The sequence below is a fragment of the Hemiscyllium ocellatum genome, chromosome 27, assembly GCF_020745735.1.
Source record: "Hemiscyllium ocellatum isolate sHemOce1 chromosome 27, sHemOce1.pat.X.cur, whole genome shotgun sequence".
NCBI lineage: Eukaryota > Metazoa > Chordata > Chondrichthyes > Orectolobiformes > Hemiscylliidae > Hemiscyllium > Hemiscyllium ocellatum.
The window spans coordinates 10064095-10090750 of NC_083427.1; the positions used below are offsets into that span (position 1 = coordinate 10064095).

At 50.7% G+C, this 26656-nt stretch overlaps 1 protein-coding gene across 2 annotated transcripts in view; it reads right to left on the bottom strand.

Annotated features, from left to right (window-relative positions):
- Positions 1-8388: 8388 nt before the first annotated feature.
- LOC132828732 (zinc finger protein 436-like) overlaps positions 8389-26656 on the bottom strand; it is a 68535-nt gene continuing 50267 nt past the window's right edge. For both annotated transcript variants that reach the window (XM_060845853.1, XM_060845852.1), the window contains one exon: positions 8389-12841. In XM_060845853.1, the coding sequence (XP_060701836.1) occupies positions 11578-12841 (1264 nt within the window). In that variant the 3' untranslated portion in view covers positions 8389-11577. The remainder of the gene's footprint in view (positions 12842-26656) is intronic.

Below are 26656 nucleotides of genomic sequence, written 5' to 3' on the forward strand. Positions count from 1 at the left end.
AAGTAGGGAATACTAGATGACTAGAGATATCGAGGCCACGGTCAAGAAAAAGGAGATATAGACAGCTGGAATCAAGTGGATCCCTTGAGGAGTATAGGGGGAGCATTCTTAAAAGGGAAATCAGGAGAGCCGCAAGGGGACATGAGATAGCCATGACAGCCCAAGGTTAAGGAGAACGCAGAGAGAGTCTACAAATGCATAAAGGGCATAAGAGCAACTAGGGAGAGAATATACAGCCCCTTAGGATAACCAACACTGTCCTTGTGTGGAACTGCAGGAGATGGGTGAGATCCTGACTGAATATTGTGCCTCAGCATTTACTGCAGAGAAAGACACGGAAGCGAGGGAACTTGGGGAAATGACTAGTGATCTCTTGAAAACAGTCCACATGAGGGAAGAGCTGGTCCTGGAGCTCTTGAAATGCACAAAGGTAGGTAGATCTCCGGGACCCGATCAGATGTGGGCCTGGGACATTGTGGGAAGCTAAGGAAGAAACTGCGGGGCACCGAGCAGAGCTATTTGTATCGCCTACAGCCACAGGTGAGGTGCTGGAAGTCCAGAGGTTGTCTAACACTGTGCCATGATTTAAGACATGCTGTAAGGACACGCCAGGGAACTATAGACTGGCGAGCCTTACCTCAGCGGTGGTTAAGTTGTTAGAAGGGATTGTGACTGACCTGATTTAAACACATTTGGAGAATCAAGGACTGATTAGGGATAGTCAACGTGGTTTTGTGAGTGGGAAATCATGTCGAGGTTCTGCACAGATTAGTTAGTAAGGTTAGATCACATGGGAGAGCTAGCCAACTGGATACCAAGATTAGCTTGATAGTAGGAGCCAGAAGGTGGGGTTTGAGGTTATTGTATGGACTGGACGTCTGCGACCAGTTGTGTGCCACAGGGATCAGTGTTGTTGTCATTTATGTACACGATGTGAATGAGAATATAGGTAGCAGGTTTCATCAGTTTGCTGATGACAAACATTGACGGTATGGAGGACAGTGAATTTTAAAGAGTACAATGGGGTCAGCTGGGCCAAGGTGCTGAGGAGTGGCAGATGAAGAGAAACATAACGAATCCCTTCTGCCTGCCTTTAGTCCACATCCCTCCATTCCTTGCATATTCATGTGGTTATCTAAAAGTCCATTAAACGCCCCTATTATATATCCCTCCACCACCACCCCAGCAGTGCATTCCACACTCCTACCACTCGCTGAGTAAAAAGACTTGCCCCTCACATCTCCTTTCAACTGTCCCTCTCTACCTTCAATATAAATATGCCCCATAGTATTAGACATGTCAGCAATACGAAAAGGGTTCGGACTGTCAACCCTATCTGTGCATCTCATAATTTTATAGATGTCTATCAGGCTTCCCCTCAGCCTCTGTCACTCCAGAGAAAACAATCTGAGTTTTTCCAGCCTCTCCTTATAGCTCATACCCTCTAATCCAGGCACATGTGGGTAAACCTCGTCTGCACCCCCTCCAAAGAATCCCCATCCCTCCTGTAATGTGGTGACCTGAATTGAACACAATACGCTAGGTGTGGCCTAACCAAAGTCTTGTAGAGCTGCAACATGGTATCCTGACTCTTGTACTCAATGCCCCGATTAATAAAGGCAATAATGCCATACATCTTCTTTACCCCCATATCGACCTGTGTACCAATTTCAGCTATGGGCTTGAATCCCAACATCTCTCTTACATCAATGCTGTTTAAGACCTTGCCACTAACTTGATACTTGCCCTTAACACTCGACCTCCCAAAATGCAGTACCTCACACTTACCCAGATTAAACTCCATCTGCCATTTCTCTGCCAATATCTGCAACTGATCTACATCTCACTGTGCTATTTGACAACCTTCTACACTATCCACAACTCCACCGATCTTTGTGTTGTCTGCAAACTTATTAATTCACCCAATTACGTTTTCATCCAAGTAATTTCTATGTATATCACAGAGGTTCCAGTACAGATCTTTCCCATTCACAGACTTTCCCCAGTCAGAAAACACCCCTCCCATTACTACCCGCTTTCTTCAATGAGCAATTCTGAATCCAAATAGCCAAGTCACTGTGGATCCCATGTATTTTAATCTTCTGCATGAGCCTAGCATGAGGGACCATGTCAAAAGCCTTACTACAATCCATGTAGGCAACATCTACTACTCTGCCCTTCATCAAAATGTAGAGTAATATGGGTGTGTGTGTGGGTTATCCTTTGGAGGGTCGGTGTGGACATGTTGAGCTAAAGGACCTGTTTCCACGCTGTAGGGATTCTATGGAGGCACAGTGGCTCAGTGGTTAGCACTGCTGCCTCACATGAACCAGGGACACGGGTTCGATGCCAGCCTCAGGCAACTGTGTGGAGATTACACATTCTCTCTGTGTTTGTGTGGGTTTCCTCCCACAGTGCAAAGATGTGCAGGTTAGGGTGAACTGGCATGCTAAATTGCCCGTAGTGTTAGGTACATTAGTCAGAGGGAAATGGGGCTGGGTGGGTTGTTGTTCGGAGGGTTAGTGTGGACTTGTTGGGCTGAAGGGCCTGTTTCCACACTGTAGGGAATCAAATCAGATCAGATCTAATCTAATCACTTTTGTCACCACCTCAAAAAAGTTCAAGTTAGTAAGACATGACCTACCCTGTACAAAGCCATACTGACTGTCCCTTATTTGGCCATGCTTTTCCAAATGCACGTAATTCCTAATCTTGAAATTCTCTCCAATAGCTTGCCACCCACAGATGTGAGACTCCCTGGCCTACGGTTACCTGGATTATCCCTATTTCCCTTCTTAAATGGAGGAATAATATTAGCTCCTAACAGTCCTCCCAGACCTGTCTAGTGGCTAATGAGGATACAAAGATCTGGTTAACACCCCAGTAATCTCCTCTCTTGCCTCAAACAATAACCTGGGATAGATTGAATCAGGCCCTGGAGATATATCCACCTTTATACTCTTCAAGAGACCCCACACCACTTATTTCTTAATCTCAAAATGCCGTAGCACGTTCGTATGCTCCGCAGTAATCTCACTAGCTTCCATGTTGTTCTGCTTGGTGGATACTCATTTAGGATTTCACTCAGGTTCTCTGCCTCCAAGTACAAGTGCCGTCTGTTACTCTTGAGCGAGTCTGACCCTCTCCCTAGTTTTCCTCTCATTTTTAATGTCTGTACAAAATATCCTTGGGATTCTCTTTCAGTTTACTAGCCAAGGTCATTTCACGGCCCCCTTCCTGCTCCCCTAATCTCCTGCTTTCTTTATTTTCCTCATTGGTCCTATACAATTTTAGATTGTTTCTGTTTTGACCAAATTCCCAACCTTTTCCCGTTATCCAAGGGTCCCTCACCTTGCCATCTTTGACATTCCTCCTTATTGGAACATGCCAGTCCTAAACTGCTTAGCACTGGTTAGAGAGACTGGAATATCCATTCTGCCCCGTATCTCTGCTACGGGATATGGTGGAACGCCTCTCTGCTCAATTGATGCATCCAATATATTGTTTAAGTTGGGATCTGGGTGTCTGTTTATAAATAAACGCTTAGGTATACATGTGTACATATGTATAAGCATGTATTTATTAGCAAGGTTTGAGAAGATTTGTAGCTCAGGTTAAGGTTCTGGATGTAAGTTTGCTCACTGAGCTGGAAGGTTTGTTTTCAGACGTTTCGTCACCCTACTTCTTCAGTGGGCCTCAGGGTGAAGCACTACTGATGGCTTGTCCTTTCTATTTACATGTTTGGGTTTCTTTGGGTGATGTCATTTCCTGTAGTGATGCCATTTCCAGTTCTTTATCTCAGGCATGCATACTAATTTACAAGCATTTATACATATGGAACTTACCCGTGTCAAAATGTATAAATGTGCATAAATATTTACACACACACACACACATATATCAGCATGTATAAATGAATATAAATGTGCTGTTGTGTTTATATTCATGCACACAATGTGTTTTAATGGGCACATACAAAAATATGTACAGACAGGTGTGCATATATCAACATGTGTATGCAAATGTGCACATTACATGTATGTTTGTATATACACTATATAGGAAGACGTGGATGTAAAATGTATGTGAATATTTAAATAAATGTGCATACTTTATATAAACGTGTCTATATATAAACAAATGTGTATGCTTATATAGGTGTAATTATATATACACTTAAATATGCATGTATGTGTGGGTGTGTATGTATAGACAAGTCCATGTAACTGTACATGCATGTCTATTGAAAGCTCAAACTTAGGTACATCTGCTGTACCCTGACATGTGTTTCACACATTACTCATCATTCTACACATACAACGGAAATATAAATGTGCAAGTTCTATGAAATGCATAACGTCAAAGGGAACTTGGATTATTTTGACCTTATAAAATCCCTGGTGTTGAAATAGGCCATTCATCCGCTCGAGTGCACAGGGACCATCTGAAGAGCATCCCACCCTGATCCACCTCCCTACCCTATCTTAGTAACCTGGCATTTCCCAAGGCTAACCCACTTAACCTGCAGACTATGGGCATTTTAGCTTGGCCAATTCACCTGACCTGCACATCTTTGGACTGTGGGAGGAAACTGGAGCACCCGGAGGAAACCCACGCAGACACGGGAGAATGTGCGAACTCCACACAGACAGTTGCCCAAGGCTGGTCCCTGGCATTGAGGAAGCAGTGCTAACCACTGAGCCACCATGCCCACCCTCTTTTTGTAAGCTCAGCATTGCACTCACCCCTTCCCTTCCCCAGCTAAACCTGCCAGTCCAGTGCTTTCTAACCCACACCTCCCACAACTGTCCTGTCTACATTGATTAAGCCTCCCAGTGTCTGCTCTCTACCAAGCAAGTTCTGCTGTTACCACAATTTCATCCAACTGCCTTCAGCAAGGTCACACAGCGCCAGGGCCTCGGGTTCGATTCCTGCCTCGGGGCAATTCTCCGTGCGGAGTTTGCACATTCTCCCCGTGTCTGCGTGGGTTCCCTCCGGCTGTTTAGATGTGCATGTCAGGTGAATTGGCCATGCTAAATTGCCACCTCAGGGGTAAATATTGGGTTGGGGAATGGGTCTGGGTGGGTTTCTCTTCAGAGGGTCGGTGTGGACTTGTTGGGCTGAAGGGTCTGTTTCCACGCTGTAGGGAATCTAATGTAAAAAAAGTCTCTTCCCTGTTTCATCACTAAGGGTTCCTGCTGTTGCTCCGAGATATCTCCCTCAACACAATCTTTGGGACTCCTGACTGTCAATGAGCTGGCCAACACCCATGCAAGTTGTGCATTCAACTCCCTCCGATTTGGCCTCCTGGTTTTCATTGGAAAACGATTTGAGTACAGGAGGAGGACGCCATAGCAGCAGTACAGGGCCTGGGAAGACAACACCTGGAGTATCACATGCAGTTTTGGCTTCCTTACCTTTGAAGGGATACACACTGCCAGGGACGCACTGTTAGTGGACATTTACTCTGCTGATTTTGGGGATGACAGCACAAGATTGGTTCAACTACTGGAAAAAAAAGGTGTTGCGAACCTTGAAAGAATTCAGAGAAGATGTACAAACATGTTGCCAGGGTTGGAGGGTTTGAGCTATAGGGAGAGGCTGAACAGGCTGGGGTTGTTTTCCCCGGAGTGTCGGAGGCTGAGGGGTGACCTTGTAGAGGTCTATAAAGGTGCGAGGGACATGGATAGGGTCAACAGCCAAAGTCTTCTCCCCAGGGTGAAGGCATCCAAAACTAGAGGGCACAGATTTAAGGTGAGAGGGGAAATGTTTAAAAGGGACCTCAGGGGCACACAGAGGGTGGTGCGTGTATGGAGTGAGCTGTGAGAGGATAGGTATATGAATAGGAAGGGCCGAGCGATATGAGCCAACTGCTGGCAGTGATGAAGGTAGGATATCTGGTCAGCATGGTTGAAAATGTGTTGCTGGTTAAAGCACAGCAGGTCAGACAGCATCCAAGGAATAGGAAATTCGACGTTTTGGGCATAAGCCCTTCATCAGGAATGAGGAGAGGGTGCCAGGCAGGCTAAGATAAAAGGTAGAGAGGAGGGACTTGGGGGAGGGGCAATGGAGGTGGGATAGGTGGAAGGAGGTCAAGGTGAGGGTGATAGGCCGGAGTGGGTTGGGGGCGGAGAGGTTAGGAAGAAGATTGCAGGTTAGGAGGGCGGTGCTGAGTTGAGGGAACCGACTGAGACAAGGTGGGGGGAGGGGAAATGAGGAAACTGGAGTTCGGAGTCCGTGTGGGATCAGTCGGTTCCGTAGGCAGGTGCTGAGGAAGGAGATATGGCTGTGGTAGCGAGTCTGTTTGAGAACGTGGTTGAAGAGTTTCTGTGCAGAGGAGATGACCTGGGGGGTGCAGTGAGAGAGAAACTCACTGAAATCTTTGTAGAGGGAGGAAGAGAGCTTCTTCAAGGAAGGCATCCTTGCAAGAGGATTCGCAGTAGGTTAAAATCTTCGGGTAAAAAATGAGGTCTGCAGATGCTGGAGATCACAGTTGAAAATGTGTTGCTGGTTAAAGCACAGCATGCTGCCTGACCTGCTGTGCTTTAACCAGCAACACATTTTCAACTGTGATCTCCAGCATCTGCAGACCTCACTTTTTACCCTATCTGGTCAGCATGGATGAGTTGGACTGAAGAATCTGCTTCCTTGCTGTACACCTTTATGCCTCTATTACTGGGCCTTAGAAATATAAGAGGGGATCTGTTTGAAACATATAACATTGGGTAAGGCTAGACAGATCAGATGCAGGATGTTTTACCTGGCCTATACATCCGTGAAGACAATGTGTAGTTAAGCAGTCTTCTCGTATACTTTCTTATGTCGGTCAAAAGAACACTGCACACAACAGCAAGGTGGTTTCAATGGGGCTGCATATAGTCTGAGGCGAAAGTGAGGACTGCAGGTATGGTGCTGGAAAAGCACAGCAGGTCAGGCAGCATCTGAGAGGCAATTTTGCCCGAAACGCCGACTCTCCTGCTCCTTGGATGTTTCCTGATCTGCTGTGCTTTTCCAGCACCACACACTCGACTGCATAGAATACCAGTCAGGCCACAGGTGGAGTACCAGGTACTGTTCCTGTCACCACCTTGGAGGAAAGAGGTTATGGCACAGGATGATTGATCAGGATGTTGCCCTGGGATGGAGCAGTTCAGCTATGAAGACAGAATGGACAAGGCTGGGGTTGTTTTCCCTCGAGCAGAAATGCTGAGGGGAGATATGATTGAGGTGTACAAGGGGCCACTGACGGGGTATGTAGGCAGAACCCTCTCCCCTCAGTAGACACACCAATAACCACCGGGGTGCAGTTTCAAGGCAACAAACCAGAGGATTAAAAGGGTTCTGTGGAAACCGTTTCTCACCCACACTGAGTGGTGGGGCATGTGGAATTCTCTGCCTTAAAGGGTGCTAGATATGGGACTCCGTAAGATATGAACACTCAAAGCAATACAACATGCCAGGCCATGGGGGCTAAGTGCTGAAAAATGGGAATCAGAATGTATGGATGTTTGACACCCGACATTGGGTTGCCTTCTTAAGAGGACAGAAGACTAACAGCTAATGCTTCAGGTAGGGAAGATTGAGGGGCATGGACAGGGTGAATAGAGAGCAGCTGTACCCCTTGGTTGAAGGGTCAATTACAAAAGGACATAGGGATTCTTTGAAAACTACAGCGTGGAAACAGGCCCTTCAGCCCAACATGTCCACACCAACCCTCTGAAGAGTAACCCACCCAGACCCATATTACTCTACATATTTCCCCCTGACTAATGCACCTAACCTACACATCCCTGAACACTATGGGCAATTTAGCATGGCCAATTCATCCTATCTTTGGATCGTGGGAGGAAACCCACACAGACACGGGGGAGAATGTGCAAACTCCACACAGACAGTTGCCTGTGGCTGGATTCGAACCCGGGTCCCTGGCGCCATCAGGCAGCAGTGCTAACCACTGAGCCATCGTAATGTTTGAGGATAAAGGAAAGGAGATTCAGAGAGGAAAAAAAAAACCATGATAGGAATCTGGAATGCACAGGATGGTGGCTGGCGACCTTAAAATCTTTAGGAAATATCTGGAGGAGTACTTCAAATATCATTACATTCAGGGAAATGGGACAAGTGCAGAGAGTTGTGGGCCAAAGTGCTATTTCGGCTGTATGGATCTATGGCATGGACAGAATGGGCTGTAGGGCCTGTAGAGTTTCTGTACTGTAACAGAAACTCCATGGCTCTGTGATACAGTCGCTATTCCCCAGCCACTCCTGACTGGTGTCTAACCGCTCTGGCCATCCTCAGAACACCCACAGCGTGACCCCCCCCCCCCAATTCGGCAAAATTGACCCACATTGTCCAAGTTCCAAACTCCAAGATAAATCAATGTGTCGGCTTTTATTGGACAGACAGAAAGTACAAGCCATCTATATGTCTAGATACTTACAAATAGGATAGTGATCGAGAGTACATGAAATGTTCAAATTGAGTGAACTCTCAGCACTGAATATCAAACAACCAAAGACTAGTCAGATTTCCACAGAGAGAGAGATCCGAGCCTGGACAGGAGATGTTAGATGAGCTGATGGGATGATGCCAGTTGGAGATCCCTTCTTGGACCTGTAGCAGTGTCTGGTTGTATACAGCACCCCTGGCTGGCACCTGGTCAAGTGTGCCTTTTCTCATCAGGAGATCATGGGAATCTCACCCAAACATTGTTCCCCTGCCCGGCGTGTTTTTTGTTTGTTTGGTTCTCTCCTCCCAGCCCCCTCCCGATAGCCCCAGGCTTTTAAGAACAAAAATCAGAGACTTTCCACAGATGAGGCCACCCCACTTTGCATGTGCCCTTTGGTCCGTGTATTAGCTTGTCCCCAAGTGTATTCCGAACATACTGATGTTCCCACTGCCATGGGCGACTTTCCGTTTGTTCTCTCCTTCCCTGTTCAATGTTCATCAGCCGATGTCTAACATGGGCCCACAGTGTGTTCACTATATAACCTACACTGCTTTCGCTGACTGCAGCTAACTATCCCCCTTTCTCAGCTCCATCGGCCTATTCACCTACAATAAGATATACTAGCCCGAAGGCCTCGCTCTCCATCCATCCTCCTGACTGGTCAACAGATGCTTTTCGCAAGGAGTGTTTCAGAGATCGCAGCCTCCCTCCCGCTGATCTCTCTGGTCGGTCGGGGGGTAACAGACACCTCCCCCTTCTTCAACCTGGCAGCACAAATGCTTGTTCCTGGTGATTCTCCAAATCTCTGACCGCCGCTCAGCTTTCTGGAGTTGGACACTTGCAGGTGAGTCCAACAGTCACGTCTCGTGATCCAAAACGCTCAGGGGCTCCTCTACGTTCCACTGGGTTCACATGTCTCTCACCTTTAGCAACCGCCTCTCCTCTTCTCCCTGCGTACACTTCAGTCTCTCTCCCTCAGTGCCCTCTTTGTGCACACATCAGTCTCTCTCCCTCGGCAGCCTCTTCCCCTCCCTGTGTACACTTCAGTCTCTCTCCCTCGGCGCTCTCTGTGTACACTTCAGTCTCTCTCCCCCTCTCTAAGTACACTTCAGCCTCTCTCCCTTGGCACCCTCTCCAGTCTCTCTCCCTCGGCGTCCTCTCTGTGTACACTTCAGTCTCTCTCCCTCGGCGCTCTCTGTGTACACTTCAGTCTCTCTCCCCCTCTCTAAGTACACTTCAGCCTCTCTCCCTTGGCACCCTCTCCAGTCTCTCTCCCTCGGCGTCCTCTCTGTGTACACTTCAGTCTCTCTCCCTCTCTGTGTACACTTCAGCCTCTCTCCCCCTCGGCGCCCTCTGTATGTACACTTCAGTCTCTCTCCCTCTCTGTGTACACTTCAGCCTCTCTCCCCCTTGGCGCCCCCTTCTGTGTACACTTCAGCCTCTCTGCGTACACACAGTCTCTCCCCCTCGGTGCCCTCTCTGTGTACACTTCAGCCTCTCTCCCTCTCTGCGTACACACAGTCTCTCCCCCTCGGTGCCCTCTCTGTGTACACTTCAGCCTCTCTCCCCCTCGGCCCCCTCTCTGTGTACATTTCAGTCTCTCTCCGTTGGCGTCCTCTCCCCCTCTCTGTGCACACTTCAGTCTGACTCCCTCAGTGCCCTCTCTGTGCACACATCAGTCTCTCTCCCTCGGCAGCCTCTCCCCCTCCCTGTGTACACTTCAGTCTCTCTCCCTCGGCCCCCTCTCCAGTCTCTTTCCCTCAGCGCCCTTTCCGTGTATACTTCAGTCTCTCTCCCTCGGCCCCCTCTCCAGTTTCTCTCCCCTCGTGCCCTCTCTGTGCACACTTCAGTCTCTCCTCCCGGCACCCTGTCTATATACACGTCAGTGTGTCTCCCTCGGCGCCCTCCTCCACCTCTTCGTCTCCCCAGTCTGTCAGCCTCAGCGCCCTCTCTTATGTCCCCTTCTTCCTCGCGAGTTGTGTGTTGTTAATGGCAGCTGCTGTTTCCCCCCCACCACCCTGTGTCCTGTGGGACCACCCACACTTACCGGCAGACACAGCCTGGTACCCCAGCAGATGGGGTTGGCTGGGTGGTGAGTTTGTTGACATCAGCGGGGGAGTTTGTCCTTTCAGACCCCACCACAATCAACACTGGTAACCCGGAGGGCGGGCATGCACGGGTCACCTTCGGTGTGTGCATGTCGGTGTGTGCACGCACACGCACCCCTCGCTGGTGGGTAGGGGCCTTCTGTACGAGGAGGGTGCCTTGCTCCCACGGGGATTCGTTGCAAACTACACAACATCCCAACACCAGCACTCAAACATCAGCTCCTTCGGTCAGTCACAGCCAGCCCTTTGTTCACCTGCTCTGGTTACCATTGAAAGGGGGGACAGTAAGCGCTGTGCACGGCCGAGGAAGACAGATTGGAGCTGTGGTAACTGTCCCTCATGCAGCAGGAACCGGTCCGCTCTCCCTCCAGTGGACCTCCTCTCCCTTCACAGCGCTGCCTTTCCATCTCTGCACCCACCCGACCAGGACGCCGCCATCACCAGCGACGACGGAGAGTCGGGGAAAGATCCCAGGTCTTGTAGAGCGCTGGCGCACTGGGACTGACCTTCCCAATCCTCTGGTTTTGAGCTCCAGCAGCCCCTTCCCCGCCCCAGCCGCACTCTTCCTCACCTCCCTCCAGCGTTGACCCACTCTTCTCTGAGGATGCACCCATCTCCCCAGCCCCCTTTATGCCCTCCCTTGGGTGGATGGCACTGGGGGGGGAAGGGGACACGGGGAAGGGAGAAAAAGGGGAAGGTGCCCAGGCGGAGCCGCCATTGCTCTGGGGCTCCCTGGCACTCAGCAGTGCCCACCACAGCGCTCTACCTCACACGCCTCCCGCAGAGGGCACTCTCGGGCCCAGCCCTCCCTCCCCTGGCGTTGTCTGTGCCACCCCCCCCCACAGCAAGCCGGGGTGGGGAGCTGGCGGCATTGCTGCAGGAAGGGCAGCGTGCCGGGATAGCAAGTGAGTGCCCGATGTCCCCCGTCTCCCTGGCGCGCGGTGACCAAGTGGGGAGGGGATCCAGAGGTAGGAGGTCAGGAGGGGAGGGGTGGGGTGCAGCCTCTCTCTCTCTCTCTCTCTACACCTGGAACTGCACGTAGACCACGGGGTCGGCAGCTTGCTGTGCTTGGCCGGGCACCGCGCACTGGTGGGCCAGCAGCTCTGGCCACTGGGCGAAGCCCTTGCCGCAGGCGGAGCAGATGAAGGGCCTCTGGCCACTGGCGTGCAGCCGCTGGTGCCGCAGCAGGTGGGAGGACTGGGTGAACTCTTTGTTGCAGACGGGGCAGATGAAGGGCCGCTCGCCGGTGTGGACCCGCTGGTGGGTCAGCAGGTGCGAGAGCTGCCGGAAGCGCTTGCCGCAGAGCGGGCAGCCGCACGGCCGCTCGTCCGTGTGCACCCGCTGGTGCTTGACCAGCTCCTCCGAGCCCTTGAAGGTCTTGCCGCAGTCGGGGCACTTGAAGGGCCGGGCGTCGGTGTGCACCCGCCGGTGGGTGACCAGGTGGGAGCTGCGGGTGAAGCCCTTGCCGCAGACGGCACAGGTGAAGGGCCGCTCACCGGTGTGGATGCGCTGGTGGGTGAGCAGGTGGGAGCTGCGGGTGAAGCCCTTGCCGCACATGGAGCAGGTGAAGGGCCGCTCGCCGGTGTGGATGCGCTGGTGGGTGAGCAGGCTGGATGCCTGGGTGAACTCCTTGCCGCACAGCGTGCAGTTGAAGGGCCGCTCGCCGGTGTGCGTGCGCTGGTGGATCTGCAGGTTGGACGAGCCGGTGAAGCCCTTGCCGCACACGGAGCAGGTGAAGGGCCGCTCGCCCGAGTGGATGCGCTGGTGGGTGAGCAGGTTGGACGTCTGGGTGAATCGCTTGCCGCACACCGAGCAGCTGAAGGGCCGCTCGCCGGTGTGGCTGCGCCAGTGGGTCTCCAGCTTGGACGGGTAGCTGAAGCCCTTGCCGCAGACTCCGCACTTGTAGGGCTGCTCGCCGGCGTCGGCGCACTTGTGCATCATGAGGCTGTCGGAGCCGCTGAAGGTGCGGTCACAGATGGAGCACGTGTACGGTTTCTCGTGGCTGTGCAGGTTACAGTGGTTCCTCAGGCTGTGCAGCTGGTTGAAGCTCTTGCCGCAGTCCGAGCACTGGAAGACCCGGCCCCGCGTGTGCGTGTCCCGGTGCTTCTCCATCCACACCAGGGTCTTGAACCGCTTCCCACAGACGGCGCAGACAAAGCCCTCGCCGGCCTTCAGGGAGCGGGGGAAGACCGGCCGCGCAGAGTCCAACGGGCAGTTGCCGGCCTCGGGGCGTGGAGACACCTGCGCCGTCTTGCTCTTCTCCACCTTCCCACGCCCCGGCGCCCTGCGGAAGGAACGGACACAGAGAGGCGTTACCGTGAAGGCACAGCCACGGCCCTCCCACAGCCAAAGGCTCCAAATGGTTACCCTGCCCACCACCAAAACCAGACTCAACCATGGCCTCGCCGGATTACCAAAGAACCATACTCCCAGGCTAACCTGAACCCAGCCAGGGAAGGGGAGAGAGAGAAAGAGAGAGATGGAGAGGGAGAGGGAGGGACAGAGAGCGAGGGACAGAGAGGGAGAAAGACAGAGCACACAGGAAGCATGAGGTTCCTGCAGCTCCTCTCTCGGACAGAATTCCGGCTCCCCGCTCTCCCTCATTCACTCGCAGGAGCTTGTTTTCCAGTTTCTTCTCTCTCTCGGAGGGAGAACAGTTCCGTGCTCCTCCCCAGCCTTTCCCGGACTGGATGGAGCCTCCCATTCGCTAGTTAACCTCTGCCTCTCGGACCGGGGTCCAGTTCCACACTCGCAGGTTACACTTTCTCTTTCTCTCTCTTGGATCGGGGTCCAGTTCCACACTTGCTGGTCGCTCTCTTTCTCTCAGATTGGGCTCATGGCAGAATCTCACCTTCCAGTCTCTCCCTCGCGCTCTCTGACCCAGGGATGAATTCCTCACTGACTGACTCCATACTTTCCGTCCGTTTCTCGGACAGGTTTGGTTCTAAACTCTCTGGTTGACATCTCTCTCTCTTTCTCTCGATCTGGGTTCAGGCGAACTCCCACTTCTCTCTCTCTCTCCCCCTCCCTCTGAGTGGCTTCAGTTCCACACACTCAATTGTGTGGAATTCTCTCTAACTCTTGGACGGGGACCAATTGTTGGTAAAGTGTTGGAAAAGTATTTAAGAGATGGTTATAAATCCTATCTAGAAAAGAATAATCTGATCAGGGACAGTCAGCATGGTTTTGTGAAGGGTAGGTCATGCCTAACGAATCTTATTGAGTTTTTTGTCTAAGTGACCAAACCGGTAGACGAGAGTAAACCGGTTGATGTGGTGTATATGGATTTCAGCAAGGCATTCAATAAGGTTCCCCACAGTAGGCTGTTATACAAAATGCAGAGGAATGGGATTGTGGGAGACATAGCAGTTTGGATCAGGAATTGGCTTACTGAAAGAAAACAGAGGGTTGTAGTTGATGGAACATGTTCATCTTGGTGTCCAGTTACTAGCAGCGTACCGCAACGGTTGGTGTTGGGTCCACTGCTGTTCGCCATTTTTATAAATGACCTGGATGAGGGCTTAGAAGGGTGGGTTAGTAAATTTGTGGACAACACTAAGGTCGGTGGAGTTGTGGATAGTGACGAAGGATGTAGTAGGTTGCAGAGAGACGTAGATAGGATGCAGAGCCGGGCTGAGAGGTGGCAAATGGAATTTAATGTGGACAAGTGTGAGGTGATTCACTTTGGACGGATTAACCGGAATGCAAAGTACTGGGCTAATGGTAAGATTCTTGGTAGTGTAGTTGAGCAGAGAGATCTCGGTGTCCAGGTACACAGATCCTTAAAAGTTGCCACCCAGGGTTGTTAAGGCGGCATACAGTGTTTTAGCCTTTATTAATAGAGGGATTGAGTTCCGGAACCAGGAGGTTATGCTGCAGCTGTACAAATCTCTGGTGCAGCGATTGTGTACAGTTCTGGTCATCGCATTATAAGAAAGATGTGGAAGCTTTGGAAAGGGCTTAGAGGAGATTTACTAGGATGTTGCCTGGTATGGAGGGAAGGTCTTACGAGGAAAGGCTGAGGGCCTTGAGGCTGTTCTCCTCAGAGAGAACAAAGTTGAGAGGTGACTTAATAGAGACATACAAGATAATCAGAGGGTTAGATAGGGTGGACAGGGAGAGCCTTTTTCTAAGTATGGGGACGGCAAACACGAGGGGACATAACTTTAAAGTGAGGGGAGATAGGTATGAGACAGATGTCAGAGGTAGTTTCTTTACTCAGACAGTAGTAAGGGTATGGAATGCTTTGCCTGCATCGGTAGTAGATTCGCCAAGTTTAAGTGCATTTAAGTCGTCATTGGACAGGCATATGGGCGTACATGGAATAGTGTAGGTGGGATGGGCTTCAGATTAGTATGACAGGACAGAGCAACACCGAGGGCCGAAGGGCCTGTACTGTGCTGTAATGTTCTATGCTCTAATTCCACACACACACACCACACACACACCACACACACCACACCACACACACACACACCACACACACCACACCACACAGACGCACCCCACACACACACACACACCACACACACACACCACAGACACACACACACCACAGACACACACACACCACAGACACACACACACACACACACACCACACACAGTCCCTTCACGTTCTTGGATTTGGTTCAGTTTCACACCTCCTGGTTCCTCTCTCTCTCTTGGTCACAGACGCTGTTGACAGGTCATTGATGGCTGTGATACGGGACAAGTGCAGGAAATTGGGATTAGCATGTCGTTAATGGCTGTGATACGGGACAAGTGCAGGAAATTGGGATTAGCATGTCGTTAATGGCTGTGATACGGGACAAGTGCAGGAAATTGGGATTAGCATGTCGTTAATGGCTGTGATACGGGACAAGTGCAGGAAATTGGGATTAGCATGTCGTTAATGGCTGTGATAAGGGACAATCGCAGGAAATTGGGATTAGTGCGTCGTTAATGGCTGTGATACGGGACAATGACAGGAAATTGGGATTAGCGCGTTGTTAATGGCTGTGATATGAAGTGGGTCGGGGTGAGGGGATTGATGGATGTGTCTGGAGTGCGGTTCTGAGTTTGAGGCTTGGGCCGGAGAGGAAATGAGGAAGCTGGTGAAATCCAAATTGCTCCTGTGTGGTTGCAGGGTCCCAAGGCATCAACTGCCCTTCCCACTCTGCAGGTCCTGGACCTCCTCCACCAGCAAACCATCACCACCTGACGCCTGGAGGAGGAACGCCTCATATTCCACCTTGGGACCCTCCCTTCTCCACCCCTCCCCGACCTCTAACCTTCTCCCTATCGCTTGCCCCACTACCTTCGCTCCACCCCCGTCCTCTTTATCTCTCAGCCCCAGTCCATCGGCCTCATTCCTGATGAAGGGCTTATGCCTGAAACGTCGATTCTCCTGCACCTCGGATGCTGCCTGACCGGCTGTGCTTTTCCAGCACCACACTCGACTCTGATCTCCAGCATCTGCAGTCCTTACTTCCTCCACTGATGTTAGATTAGATTAGATTCCCTACAGTGTGGAAACAGGCCCTTCGGCCCAACAAGTCCACACTGACCCTCCGAAGAGGAACCCACCCAGACCCATTTCCCTCTGACTAATGTACCTAACATTTTGGACAACTTAGCCTGGCCAATTCACCCTGACCGACACATATGTGGACTGTGGGAGGAACCCCACGCAGACACGGGGAGAATGTGCAAACCCCACACAGACAATTGCCCTGAGGCTGGAATCGAACCTGGGACCCTGGTGCCGTGAGGCAGCAGTGCTAACCACTGAGCCACCGTGCTAAGATGTAGTAAGTGGTGTGCCACAGGATCAGTGCTTGGACCAGAGCTCTGTCCAAACGATCCAGACGAAGGGGCTAAAGGCATGCCTGCCAAATGTGACAACACAACAATAAGAGGGAACGCAGATTGGGAAGAGAACATAAGAAGCTGCACAGGAATTTGTAAAAGTTGGAATTTTGGGACAAGCTGGAGCAAAGTTGGGAAAATGTGAAATGGTCTATTTTGCCAAGGCCAAAAAAAAGCATTCGCCCTCAATGGTCAGAGATTGCTGAGCTGTGGTGTTCGCAAACTTGTGTATGAATTGCAAAAGGTTAGTACATAGGCACTGCTGGTAATGAGCAAAAGGGAATAAAACGGTCTCAGTTACTGTGAGGGAAACTGGGGACAGAAGTCAAGGTTTTGCTTCCGTCCTGGAGGGCGATGGCGGGATCAGATTTGGAATACTGTGCACAATGCTGACCACCTTATTCATTGAAGAATGGAAATTTGTTCAGAGAAGGATTAGCAGGCTAAGGTCGGGGTTATACTTTGAGTGAAGGCCAAAGAGGCACCGGGCCATGATGACTGGATTGCAACACAGGAGTCCTTGGTAGGATTGGTGTGGACAGGATGTTCCCACTTGGGGCAGAATCTCGAACTGGGAGTCACTGCTCAAAAACCCAGTGGTCACCCAATTAAATCAGAGGTGAGGTGATCTCGCCTTCTCTCTGAGGGCCATGAGCCTTCTAAACTCGTCCGCAAGTGATTGGCAGAGATAGTCTCATACAGCCACCGTACAGTACAGAAACAGAGCCCGTGCCTCCAGTGCGTCCATGCCAACCTGTTTCAGACAGAGATGGATAGATTCACGTTAAGCCAAGGGATGAAAGGTTTTCAGGTTCAGGCAGGAATGTGGTGACGATGTTATGGCAAATGGGAAAGGCCTTTGTTAGTTCAGGCAGAGAGGTTAAGAGTCGGGGATGGTGCTCGGACTGTATAAAAAGAGAGAGAGAGAGAGAGAGCAGATATACATATGTGCGTGTCAGAGTCAGAGCATGTACATGCATGTGCATACAAATCTCTTTCTTTATGTGAGAGAGGGCAAGAGAGAGACAGCATGGCAGACAGCAAGCAAGCACAGGAGGGAGCGAGAGAGAGAGCGCGCGAAACAGAACGAGCGAGTGCCGGATAGGGCGAGAGAAAGCGAGAGTGCGAGAGATTGAGTGTGCAACAGAGTCTGTCAGAGACAGTGTGTCCAAGTGAGTGTAAGAGAGAATGAGTGTGAGAGTCTGAGGGAGGGTGGGACGCTGAGAGTATAGGCGAGGGAGAGACACAGGCTGAGAGAATGAGAGGTGGAAAAGGGAGCACACAACGAAGGCAGAGCACACATAAGGGATCGCTGTGAGCATGGCTAGAGCGTGTCTCAGAGAGAACACGCGAGAGGGAGAAATGTGTGAGAGTACGAGGGTGTGCGAGCAAGTTTGAGAACGTGTCAGAAGATGAGACGCTGTGTGAGTTTGCAAGAGAAGGTGTGTGAATTAGAGTATGAGACAGTGAGAGTGTGCAACGGACAGGGATTATGTAAGAGAGAGGGTGAGATCATGGGAGAGCTCACGTGAGAGATTATGGACAGTGTCTGAAAGAAAGTTTGAGAACATGAGTGAGAGTCCATGACAACAGAGTATGGATATGACGGCACGAGAGACAAAGAATAGGCGAGAGTGTGAAAGGATGACGGCGTGTGTGTGAGCAAGAGGGAGAGAGAGGAGGTGAGACTGAGAGTGTCTTTGTGGGCGAAAAAGAAACACAGAAGGAGTAAGAGAGAGTGTGGACGTAAGTGAGAGAGTGTGTGTGAAAGCGTGATCGCGGGAATGAGGGAGAAGGTGTGTGAGACTAACTGTGAGTAACAGGGAGAGAGAAACAGAGAGAGAGAGAGAGCCAGTGGATGACAATAATTGTGAGAGGGAGAGATGGGCATGAACGAGCACGCTGAGTGTGTGAGGGAGAGAGAGTAATTGTACATGAACCGGACGGTCCGGGAGTCAGACAGCACACGTGTGAGAGAGAGTAATTGTACATGACCCGGACGGTCCGGCAGTCAGACAGTACACGTGTGAGAGAGAGTAATTGTACATGAACCGGACGGTCCGGGAGTCAGACAGCACACGTGTGAGAGAGAGTAATTGTATATGACCCGGACGGTCTGGGAGTCAGACAGTACACGTGTGAGAGAGAGTAATTGTACATGAACCGGACGGTCCGGGAGTCAGACAGTACACGTGTGAGAGAGAGTAATTGTACATGAACCGGACGGTCCGGGAGTCAGACAGCACACGTGTGAGAGAGAGTAATTGTATATGACCCGGACGGTCTGGGAGTCAGACAGTACACGTGTGAGAGAGAGTAATTGTATATGACCCGGACGGTCCGGGAGTCAGACAGTACACGTGTGAGAGAGAGAAACTGTACATGACCTGGACGGTCCGGGGGTCAGACAGTACACCATAAGACCATAAGACATAGGAGTGGAAGTAAGGCCATTCGGCCCATCGAGTCCACTCTGCCATTCAATCATGGCTGATGGGCATTTCAACTCCACTTACCAGCGTTCTCCCCGTAGCCCTTAATTCCTCGAGACAACAAGAATCTATCAATCTCTGCCTTGAAGACATTTAGCTTCCCGGCCTCCACTGCACTCCGTGGCAATGAATTCCACAGGCCCATCACCCTCTGGCTGAAGGAATGTCTCCGCATTTCTGTTCTGAATTGACCCCCTCTAATTCTAAGGCTGTGTCCACGGGTCCTAGTCTCCTCGCCTAACGGAAACAATTTCCTAGCGTCCACCCTTTCCAAGCCATGTATTATCTTGTACGTCTCTATTAAGTCTCCCCTTAATCTTCTAAACTCCAATGAATACAATCCCAGGATCCTCAGCCGTTCCTCATAGGTTAGACCTGCCATTCCAGGGATCATCCATGTGAATCTCCGCTGGACACGTTCCAGTGCCAGTATGTCCTTCCTGAGGTGTGGGGACCAAAACTGGACACAGTACTCCAAATGGGGCTTAACCAGAGCTTTATAAAGTCTCAGTAGCACATCTCTGCTTTTATATTCCAACCCTCTTGAGATAAGAGACAACATTGCATTCGCTTTCTTAATCACGGACTCAACCTGCATGTTTACCTTCAGAGAATCCTCGACTAGCACTCCCAGATCCCTTTGTACTTTGGCTTTACTAATTTTCTCACCGTTTAGAAAGTAGTCTATGCTTTTATTCTTTTTGCCAAAATGCAAGACCTCGCACTTGCTCACGTTAAAATCCATCAGCCATTTCCTGGACCACTCTCCCAAACTGTCTAGATTCTTCTGTAGCCTCCTCACTTCCTCAGTACACGTGTGTGAGAGAGAGAGTATTTGTACATGAACCGGATGGTCCGGGCGTCAGACAATACACGTGTGTGAGAGAGTAATTGTACCTGCACTGGATAGTCCGGGAGTCAGACAGTACACGTGTGAGAGAGAGTAATTGTACTTGACGCGGACGGTCCGGGAGTCAGACAGTACACGTGTGAGAGAGAGGAATTGTGCATGAACCAGACGGTGCGGGAGTCAGACAGTACACATGAGAGAGAGAGAGGAATTGTACATGACCCGGACGGACCGGGAGTCAGACAGTACACGTGTGAGAGAGAGTAATTGTATGTGACGCGGACGGTCCGGGAGTCAGACAGTACACGTGTGAGAGAGAGGAATTGTGCATGAACCGGACGGTCCGGGAGTCAGACAGTACACGTGCGAGAGAGAATAATTGTACATGAACCGGATGGTCCGGGAGTCAGACAGTACACGTGAGAGAGAGAGTAACTGTGTATGACCCGGACGGTCTGGGAGTCAGACAGTACACGTGTGAGAGAGAGTAATTGTACATGAACTGGACAGTCCGGGAGTCAGACATTACACTTGAGAGAGAGAGTAATTGTACATGAACAGGACGGTCCGGGAAACACAGAATACACGTGAGAGAGAGAGGAATTGTACATGACCCGGACAGTCCGGGAAACACAGAATACACGTGTGAGAGAGAGTCATTGTACATGAACAGGACGGTCCGGGAAACACAGAATACACGTGTGAGAGAGAGTAATTGTACAAGAACAGGACGGTCTGGGAGGCATCAGTACACGTGTGAGAGAGAGTAATTGTACATGAACCGGACGGTGCGGGAGACAGACGGTACACCTGTGAGAGTGAGTAACAGTGCATGACCCAGATGATCCGGGAGTCAGACAGTACACGTGTGAGAGGGAGTAATTGTACATGACCCGTGCGGTCTGGGAGTCAGACAGTACACGTGTGAGAGAGAGAAATTGTACATGACCCGGACAGTCCGGGAAACACAGAATACACGTGTGAGAGAGAGTAATTGTACATGAACAGGACGGTCTGGGAGGCAGACAGTACACGTGTGAGAGAGAGTAATTGTACATGACCCAGATGATCCGGGAGACAGACGGTACACCTGTGAGAGTGAGTAATTGTACATGACCCGGACGGTCCGGGAGTCAGACAGTACACGTGTGAGAGGGAGTAATTGTACATGACCCGTGCGGTCCGGGAGACAGACAGTACACGTGAGAGAGAGAGTAACTGTGCATGACACGGACGGTCCGTAAGTCAGATAGTACACGTGTGTGAGTGCGTAATTGTACATGAACCGTACAGTCCGGGAGGCAGACAGCACGCGTGTGAGAGTAATTGTACATGACCCGGACGGTCCGGGAGTCAGACAGCACACGTGTGAGAGAGAGTAATTGTACATGACCCGGACGGTCCAGGAATCAGACAGTACACGTGAGAGAGAGTAACTGTGCATGACCCGGACGGTCCGGGAGTCAGACAATACACGTGTGAGAAAGAGTAACTGTGCATGAACAGGACGGTCTGGGAGTGTGACAGTACACGTGAGAGAGAGAGTAATTGTACATGAACAGGACAGTCTGGGAGACAGACATTACACGTGAGAGAGAGAGTAATTGTACATGAACAGGACGGTCCGGGAAACACAGAATACACGTGAGAGAGAGAGGAATTGTACATGACCCGGACAGTCCGGGAAACACAGAATACACGTGTGAGAGAGAGTCATTGTACATGAACAGGACAGTCCGGGAGTCAGACAGTACACGTGTGAGAGAGAGTAATTGTACATGGCCCGGACGGTCTGGGAGTCAGACAATACACGTGTGAGAGAGAGTAATTTTACATGAACAGGACAGACCGGGAGACAGACATTACACGTGAGAGAGAAAGAGAGAGAGTAATTGTACATGAACAGGACAGTCCGGGAAACACAGAATACACGTGTGAGAGAGAGTCATTGTACATGAACAGGATGGTCCAGGAAACACAGAATACACGTGTGAGAGAGAGTAATTGTGCATGACCCGGACAGTCCGGGAAACACAGAATACACGTGTGAGAGAGAGTAATTGTACATGACCCGGACGTTTCGGGAGTCAGACAGTACACGTACGAGAGAGAGTAATTGTACATGAACCGGATGGTCTGGGAGTCAGACAGTACACGTACGAGAGAGAGAAACTGTACATGATCTGGACGGTGCGGGAGTCAGACAATACACGTGTGAGAGAGAGTAATTGGACATGAACCAGACGGTCCAGGAGTCAGACAGTACACGTGTGAGAGAGAGTAATTGTACATGAACAGGATGGTCCGGGAGTCAGACAGTACACGTGTGAGAGGGAGTAATTGTACATGGACTGGATGGTCCGGGAGTCAGACAGTACACGTGTGAGAGAGAGTAATTGTACATGAACCGGATGCTCCGGGAGTCAGACAATGCACGTATGATAGACAGAAACTGTACATGACCCCGACGGTCCGTAAGTCAGATAGTACACGTGTGTGAGTGCGTAATTGTACATGAACCGTACAGTCCGGGAGGCAGACAGCACGCGTGTGAGAGTAATTGTACATGACCCGGACGGTCCGGGAGTCAGACAGTACACGTGAGAGAGAGAGTAACTGTGCATGACCCGGACGGTCCCGGAGTCAGACAGTACACGAGTGAGAGAGAGTAATTGTACATGACCCGGACGGTCCGGGAGTCAGACAGTACACCTGTGAGAGAGAGTAATTGTACATGAACAGGACGGTCCGGTAGTCAGACAGTACACGTGTGAGAGAGAGCATTTGTACATGAACTGGACGGACCGGGAGACACAGAATACACGTGAGAGAGAGAGTAATTGTACATGAACAGGACGTTCCGGGAAACACAGAATACACGTGTGAGAGAGAGTAATTGTACATGAACCAGACGATCCGGGAGACAGACATTACACGTGTGAGAGGGAGTAATTGTACATGAACAGGACGTTCCGGGAGTCAGACAGTACACGCGTGAGAGACAGTAATTGTACATGACCCAGATGGTCTGGGAGTCAGACAGTACACGTGTGAGAGAGAGTAATTGTACATGAACCGGATGGTCCGGGAGTCAGACAGTACACGTGAGAGAGAGAGAAACTGTACATGATCTGGACGGTGCGGGAGTCAGACAACACACGTGTGAGAGAGCGTAATTGTACATGAACAGGACGGTCCGGGAGTCAGACAGTACACGTGAGAGAGTGTAATTGGACATGAACCAGACGGTCCAGGAGTCAGACAGTACACGTGTGAGAGAGAGTAATTGTACATGAACAGGACGGTCCAGGAGTCAGACAGTACACGTGTGAGAGAGAGTAATTGTACATGAACAGGACGGTCCGGGAGTCAGACAGTACACGTGTGAGAGAGAGTAATTGTGCATGACCCGGACGGTCCGGGAGTCAGACAGTACATGTGTTTAGAGAGAGTAATTGTACATTAACCGGACCGTCCAGGAGTCAGACAGTACACATGTGAGAGAGCGTAATTGTACATGACGCGGACGGTCCGGGAGACAGACAGGACACGTGAGAGAGAGAGTAATTGCACATGACACGGACGGTCCGGGAGTCAGACAGTACACGTGTGAGAGAGAGTAATTGTCCATGAACCGGATGGTCCGGGAGTCAGACAGTACACGTGTGAGAGAGACTAATTGTACATGACGCGGACGGTCCGGGAGTCAGACAATACACGTGTGAGAGAGAGTAATTGGACATGAACCGGACGGTCCAGGAGACAGATAGTACACGTGAGAGAGAGAGTAATTGTGCATGACCCGGACGGTCCGGGAGTCAGACAATACACGTGTGAGAAAGAGTAACTGTGCATGAACAGGACGGTCCGGGAGTCAGACAGTACACGTGAGAGAGAGACTAATTGTACATGACGCGGACGGTCCGGGAGTCAGACAATACACGTGTGAGAGAGAGTAATTGGACATGAACCGGACGGTCCAGGAGACAGATAGTACACGAGTGAGAGAGAGCAATTGTACATGACCCGGACGGTCCGGGAGTCAGACAGTACACGTGTGTGAGAGAGTAACTGAACATGAACCGGATGTTTCGGGATGCAGACAGTACATGTGTGAGACAGAGTAATTGTATATCACCCGGACGGTCCAGGAGTCAGACAGTACACGTGAGAGAGAGTGTAACGGTGCATGACCTGGACGGTCCGGGAGTCAGACAGTACACGTGTGAGAGAGAGTAATTGTACATGATCCGGACGGTCCGTAAGTCAGACAGTACACGCGTGCGAGAGAGTAATTGTACATGAACCGTATGGTCCGGGAGTCAGGCAGTACACGTGAGAGAGAGAGTAATTGTAGATGACCTGGACGGTCCGGGAGTCAGACAGTATATGTGACAGAGAGAGTAATTATACATGAACCGGACGGTCCGGGTGTCAGACAGTACACGTGTGAGAGAGAGCAATTGTACATGAACTGGACGGTCCGGGAGACAGACATTACACGTGAGAGAGAGAGTAATTGTACATGAACAGGACGGTCCGGGAAACACAGAATACACATGTGTGGGAGAGTAATTGTACATGAACCGGACGGTGCGGGAGTCAGACAGTACACGTACGAGAGAGAGTAATTGTACATGAACCGGATGGTCCGGGAGTCAGACAGTACACGTACGAGAGAGAGAAACTGTACATGATCTGGACGGTGCGGGAGTCAGACAATACACGTGTGAGAGAGAGTAATTGGACATGAACCAGACGGTCCAGGAGTCAGACAGTACACGTGTGAGAGAGAGTAATTGTACATGAACAGGATGGTCCGGGAGTCAGACAGTACACGTGAGAGAGAGAGTAATTGTACATGACCCGGACGGTCCAGGAGTCAGACAGTACACGTGTGAGAGGGAGTAATTGTACATGAACTGGATGGTCCGGGAGTCAGACAGTACACGTGTGAGAGAGAGTAATTGTACATGAACCGGATGCTCCGGGAGTCAGACAATGCACGTATGATAGACAGAAACTGTACATGACCCCGACGGTCCGTAAGTCAGATAGTACACATGTGTGAGTGCGTAATTGTACATGAACCGTACAGTCCGGGAGGCAGACAGCGCGCGTGTGAGAGTAATTGTACATGACCCGGACGGTCCGGGAGTCAGACAGTACACGTGTGAGAGAGAGTAACTGTACATGACCCGGACGGTCCGGGAGTCAGACAGTACACCTGTGAGAGAGAGTAATTGTACATGGCCTGGACGGTCTGGGAGTCAGACAGTACACGTGTGAGAGAGAGTAATTGTACATTAACAGGACGGTCCGGTAGTCAGACAGTACACGTGTGAGAGAGAGCATTTGTACATGAACTGGACGGACCGGGAGACACAGAATACACGTGAGAGAGAGAGTAATTGTACATGAACAGGACGTTCCGGGAATCACAGAATACACGTGAGAGAGTAATTGTGCATGACCCGGACAGTCCGGGAAACACAGAATACACGTGTGAGAGAGAGTAATTGTACATGAACCAGATGATCCGGGAGACAGACATTACACGTGTGAGAGGGAGTAATTGTACATGAACAGGACGTTCCGGGAGTCAGACAGTACACGCGTGAGAGACAGTAATTGTACATGACCCAGATGGTCTGGGAGTCAGACAGTACACGTGTGAGAGAGAGTAATTGTACATTAACCGGACCGTCCAGGAGTCAGACAGTACACATGTGAGAGAGAGTAATTGTACATGACACGGACGGTCCGGGAGTCAGACAGTACACGTGTGAGAGAGAGTAATTGTCCATGAACCGGATGGTCCAGGAGACAGATAGTACACGTGAGAGAGAGAGTAATTGTACATGACCCGGACGGTCCGGGAGTCAGACAGTACACGTGTATGAGAGAGTAACTGGACATGAACCGGATGGTTCGGGATGCAGACAGTACATGTGTGAGACAGAGTAATTGTATATGACCCGGACGGTCCAGGAGTCAGACAGTACACGTGAGAGAGTGTGTAACGGTGCATGACCTGGACGGTCCGTAAGTCAGACAGTACACGCGTGCGAGAGAGTAATTGTACATGAACCGTATGGTCCGGGAGTCAGGCAGTACACGTGAGAGAGAGAGTAATTGTAGATGACCTGGACGGTCCGGGAGTCAGACAGTACACGTGTGAGAGAGAGTAATTGTACATGACCCTGACGGTACGGGAGTCAGACAGTATATGTGACAGAGAGAGTAATTATACATGAACCGGACGGTCCGGGAGTCAGACAGTACACGTGTGAGAGAGAGCAATTGTACATGAACCGGATGGTCCGGGAGTCAGGCAGTACACGTGAGAGAGAGAGTAATTGTAGATGACCTGGACGGTCCGGGAGTCAGACAGTATATGTGACAGAGAGAGTAATTATACATGAACCGGACGGTCCGGGAGTCAGACAGTACACGTGTGAGAGAGAGCAATTGTACATGAACTGGACGGTCCGGGAGACAGACATTACACGTGAGAGAGAGAGTAATTGTACATGAACAGGACGGTGCGGGAGTCAGACAATACACGTGTGAGAGAGAGTAATTGGACATGAACCAGACGGTCCAGGAGTCAGACAGTACACGTGTGAGAGAGAGTAATTGTACATGAACAGGATGGTCCGGGAGTCAGACAGTACACGTGAGAGAGAGAGTAATTGTACATGACCTGGACGGTCCAGGAGTCAGACAGTACACGTGTGAGAGGGAGTAATTGTACATGGACTGGATGGTCCGGGAGTCAGACAGTACACGTGTGAGAGAGAGTAATTGTACATGAACCGGATGCTCCGGGAGTCAGACAATGCACGTATGATAGACAGAAACTGTACATGACCCCGACGGTCCGTAAGTCAGATAGTACACATGTG